General features: G+C 40.2%; 1 protein-coding gene across 1 annotated transcript; it reads left to right on the top strand.

Annotated features, from left to right (window-relative positions):
• Positions 1-3,770: 3,770 nt before the first annotated feature.
• On the top strand, positions 3,771-4,844 carry LOC148948001 (uncharacterized). Its single transcript, XM_089096063.1, has one exon. The coding sequence runs from the start codon at positions 3,771-3,773 to the stop codon at positions 4,842-4,844; it is 1,074 nt and encodes a 357-aa protein (XP_088952189.1).
• The last annotated feature ends 235 nt before the right edge of the window (positions 4,845-5,079 follow it).

The raw sequence follows: 5,079 nt of genomic DNA, 5'->3' as shown, positions 1-5,079 counted from the left end.
GGGATTACAACAATTCTAAATCATTAAAAAAGAAAACCAAAAGTTTGATGAAATATATCATTCCTCATATATTTATTCCTCAAAATCTTAATTAATTTTTAATTTCTTAAAATTATAAAAATGAAGACATTTATAGGAAATTTTTTTCAGTAAAGTACAGATTATATTCTGGCTTTTGGAAAGCATAGGAGGGGTTTTGAACCCTATTCATATTAATTTCTACTCGTTTCGAGTTTGAATCTGTTATTTACTTTGAATTTTGCTCGTTTTGGGCTTCATTTATTTATTGACACTGATTTGTGCAAGTTGTATGCTTGGTAGTTTATTTGATTCTGTTTTTGTTCATTTTTGGTTTAATTGAGTTCTTTACTTTTTTTTGAAAAACTTATTTTGTGGAAAAAGTTTTTGTTAATTAATCTTTGAAGTAGGAAGAAGGGACGCTAAATTTATTTAGGAACTTAAGGAGGGCGATAGACACATGAGTTCTATGGATGATGTCTTTAACGTGGATATCCCACTTTAAATTCGAAGAAATTATGACGCCAAGTAGTTTAAATGAGGACAGAGAAATTTCAGGAGGGATAGCATTAAGAAACCAGAGCGAGGATTTGAGGAAACAAAACGGTATTATCAAGGCCTCTTCTCTTTCACTGGGGAACACAAACTTCCAGGATGGGAGTTGCCTTTTCAGGAAGTTGACAAAGTAACCATCACCTAGTTCCTATAGGACCTCACCAGTATAAATTTTGAACCCTTCTTGCCTTTGTACTCTACCAAAACGAAATCACTAGGTTTTATCGCATCTGTTTTGTTTTGATCCATGGCAGCCCTTAAGTCTTCAGATCCGAAAGTCTTCCGAGTTATCGTCACAAACAACACCCTGCTCCTCTTCACTTTTGTTACTGGGGTTAAGTATTTTGGACATGCCTTTCTTTTGGCTGGTGCTTTGGCTTCTTTCATAACGCTTTTTATCTTTCAATTTTGACTCCTTGATTGTTTTCCTGTCTCCTTTCAGTTTCTGCTGCATAAATAGCATCTTTCAACGGTGTAGATGTAAGTACCTTTGACTGAACAGGTTTTATGCCTCCCTTCCGATTTACAGCTTCTCTCTTTGGTAGTGGAGCTATATCTTCTGGTTGAACAAGCAAGGACCTGGATAAATAATGAAATTGGCGAGGGAAGTCACCCACGACTCCATCAGTCTCTGGCAAATCATCCTAACATGCAATCGACTGTTCCTCTGCTGTAGGAAGACGTGCTCTACTTGTAGTCTGCAGAGCAGGGAGAAAATCACTCTGTTGCCAGACATCAGTAACGAAAGGGAAGATACAAGGCTTTGAAAAGCCACTGACAATGTTTGCGGAAGTGATTGCTTTTGGGAAGGATTCTCCAAGCAACTGACTTATTCTGTACTCAGTCACTGCTCTGCCAGGGTGAGATCTCAGGCTCTGGTGGTTTGTTTCAATCTCAAAAGCCTTGTTATATGATATTTGGATTATTTTGAATGAAAGGACTGTCTCAAAATTTCTATTGGATATATCTTAGAAAAACACGACGTGTTTGTGTGTGTATGTGTGGGGGGGGGGGGTAGCTATGCTTTGATCACTGACCCTTAAAATGGGCACTAGAACTTACGATTACCAATCCAATGAGTCCCCTCCGATCTCTGGGGTTTGCTTCAACCCAAAAATCCTTGTTATATGATACTTAGATTATTTTGAATAGAACGGCTATCACAAAAATTTCTATTAGATACATTTCGGGACAATACGACGTGTGTGTTTTTTTAGCTGCCCTCCGATCACTTTTACTCTTAAAAAGAGCACTAGAGCGTATGATTACCAATCCAATGAGCCCCCTCCGAAGCTTATATGACCAGGCTTTCCATAAAACCTTATATGCCCCAAGGACATAACTTAAAACCCTTATCCTGAGGCTGGGGGGATTTGTTATCCTGAAAGACATAATTTCCAGACCTTTCAAATACGTTGAACTAAATGGCCATGTCAAAATTTGGATTGAAAGTGTTTGGGAAAATGATGGGCGTGAAGGGGGGGGGGGTCATTTTCCCTCTTATCACTTTCGACTAATAAGAAAGGCACTAGTCCTGTCAATTTCCAATCGAATGAGCACTTTTTGAACCTTCTACGGAAAAACTTTCTATAAAAACCTTATATACCCCAAGGGCATAACTAACAACCCTTATCCTGAGGGCTATAGGGGGGTTGTTATTCTCAAAGACATAATTTCCAGACCTTTCAACTACGTTGAACAAAAGGGCCATATCAAAATGTTGATAAGAAATGTTTGGGGAAATAATGGGCGTGTGGGGAGGGGGGGGGGGTGATTCTCCCTCCGATTACTTTCGACTATTGAAAATGGCAATAGCCCTCTTAAGTTTGAATCGAATGAGCCGTTTTTTGAAGTTTTTACGACAAAGCTTTCTATACAAACCTGTTTTGCCCCCAGGGCATGACTTAAAATCTTTGCCCTGGGGGCTGTGGGGGGTTTGTCATCCTCAGACATAATTTCCAGACCTTTCGACTACGTTGAAAAGAATTACTATCTCAAAATTTTGATTGGATGTGTTTGGGGAAATGGTGGGCGTAAGAGGGGGGTTAGTTGCCCTCCAATCACTTTCCACTATTAAAAAGGGCACTAGCCCTTTCAATTTCCAATCGAATGAGCCCTTTTTGAAGTTTCTACTACAACACTTTATGTAAAAACCTTATATGCCACCAGGGTATAACGTACAAACCCTGTTCTGAGGGGTGTGGGGAGGGGGAGGGCGGTTGTCATCCTCAGACCTAATTTCCAAAACTTTTAAGTACGATGAACAAAATGGCTATCTCAAAATTTTGACTGGATGTGTTTTGGGAAATAGTGCGCTTTAGAGGAGGGTTAGTTGTCCTCCAATCACTTTCGACTAATAAAAAGGGCACTATCCCTTTCAATTTCCAATCGAATGAGCCCTTTTTAAAGTTTCTACAACAACGCTTTCTATAAAAACCTTATATGCCCCCAGGGCATAACTTACAACCTTTGCCCTGAGGGCTCTGGGGGGGGGGGGTGTCATCCTCAAAGATAAAATTTCAGGATCTTACAATTATGTTGAACAAAATGGTTATCTCAAAATTTCGATTGGATGTGTTTGAGGAAATGTTGGGCGTGGAGGGGGTGTTAGTTGCCCTCTAATCACTTTCGAATTATTAAAAAAGGCACAGGCCTTTCAATTTCAAATCAAATGAGCCTTTTTCGAAGTTTCTACAATACCTTCAATACGAAGTGCCCTGGTACAAAAAAAAAAAAAAAAAAAAAAAAAAAAAAAAAAAAAAAAAAAAAATGTCCCTAAATCGTTCTTTATATAGGCAGAGCTATTGCACTGTCTATGATATTTGATTAGTAAAGCAAGTCCGATTTCTAACAACAATATTTACTAAACTTCAAACTTTTGGTTTTCATTTTTAAGGTTTTTGAACTGTTGTAATTCCTTGTTAAAATATATACTAATATTTCTGCAATTAACAGCCGCCAGGCTCCAGCACTTGGCACGCGGCAGGCTTCTATATATGGATTCGCATTGTCGCTTGTCTTGTCGATAGATTTTCCAATAATCCAAGATTTAACCTTACCCTAGATCTGGGTGACAATTTAAAACGGGACAATAACCTAATGACCGATAATGATTAACAATTTATCATTGGCTGTTTTATCAGATTTATGTTAATGATTGACCCTGCTCCAAAAGGTCCTTAAGACCTTGAGCGAGAATGCCTTCCATTTCCTGCGTACGGCGACGCATAAGGTCACAGCGATCAACCGGCTCAGCTTCGTATCGTCTACCCCTCAACCGGTCTGACATAGACCTTCCTAACTGCTATAGGCGTCTTGACAGTGGCGAAAACTTCAAAATTTACGACAGCGGTCATGGAGATTCCAACAGAATCCTAATGTTTGGTACGGACGCATCAGTTCAGCTCCTCGATTCGTCTCTTCACTGGTTCATCGACGGAACGTTCAAGACCGTGCCCGAGTTGTTCTACCAGCTTTACGTTGTGCACTGCCTGTACGAGGATTGGGTGATTCCATGCGTTTACGCACTGCTGCCTAACAAGTCAGAGGACACGTATACGAAAGTTCTTACTGAACTAAAGTCTCATTTGACGAATGGAGGTCCAACATCTGTATCTTCTGATTTCGAGTTGGCTGTGCAGAATTCCTTCAGGAAAGGCTTTCCAGCCACTGAAGTGAAGGGCTGTTTTTTCCACTTAAGCCAGAGTATCTACAGGAATGTACAAAACCTTGGCCTTCGGCCGAGGTATAGAGACGATGATGAATTTGCAATCTCCGTTCAAATGCTAGCTGCTCTTGCATTCGTGGCCATTTCGGAAGTACATTCTGCATTCGCAGCTGTCATAGCAAAACTTACTGACAATGTGTTTGGGCCGATCATCACCTACTTTGCAGATAACTACATCGGTAGAGTGCGTAGAAGTAGGAGAGTACCTTGCAACTTTCCACCCCAAGTCTGGAATATGTTTGACAGAGCAAAAGAGGAACTTCCTAGGACCAACAACAATGTTGAGGGTTATTATAGAAGGCTGCAGTATCCAGTTTTTGCTTATCACGCAAGCATTCGAAAATTCTCGGATATCCTCAAGTGCAAACAAGCACTTAGCAGGGCTGTTGTGATTCAAGCAAATGCGGGACAATCCTGTGAACCAGTTAAGAAAAAGTATGTAGAATTAAATGCCAGAATTCTACGACAGATGGGAAACTACGGCAACGTCGGGACGCTGGAGTACCTGAGGCTTATTGCAAGAAATATTATTTTTAAAATGTAGCGTTTTAACCGTGTATGTATTACCGTGTATAACCAACTATTTACTTGACGATTAAAAAGTGTACTCCACTCGCTCTTATATTCAGGCTGCGAAGAAAGAGAAGAATTTTGCAACAATTTTAGAGCCATGGGTGACATCTGATGCAACTAAGTCTGAGGCAAGGGTAGTTTCCGGTGGCTATTATTTCCAAGAAGGGGAGGGGAGAATTTTCAGTGGGGGGAATCTCCGGGTGGGG

The sequence above is a fragment of the Artemia sp. Qi Xiang Cuo genome, chromosome 10, assembly GCF_049724085.1.
Source record: "Artemia sp. Qi Xiang Cuo chromosome 10, ASM4972408v1, whole genome shotgun sequence".
In the NCBI taxonomy this organism is placed as follows: Eukaryota; Metazoa; Arthropoda; class Branchiopoda; order Anostraca; family Artemiidae; genus Artemia; species Artemia sp. Qi Xiang Cuo.
The sequence above is the reverse complement of the archived record's forward strand: the minus strand, read 5'-3'. Positions and strand labels throughout refer to the sequence as shown.

What these genes read in the sequence shown, in the direction of transcription:
- LOC148948001 (XM_089096063.1), top strand. Translation starts at nt 3,771, where the DNA reads ATGCCTTCCATTTCCTGCGTACGGCGACGCATAAGGTCACAGCGATCA.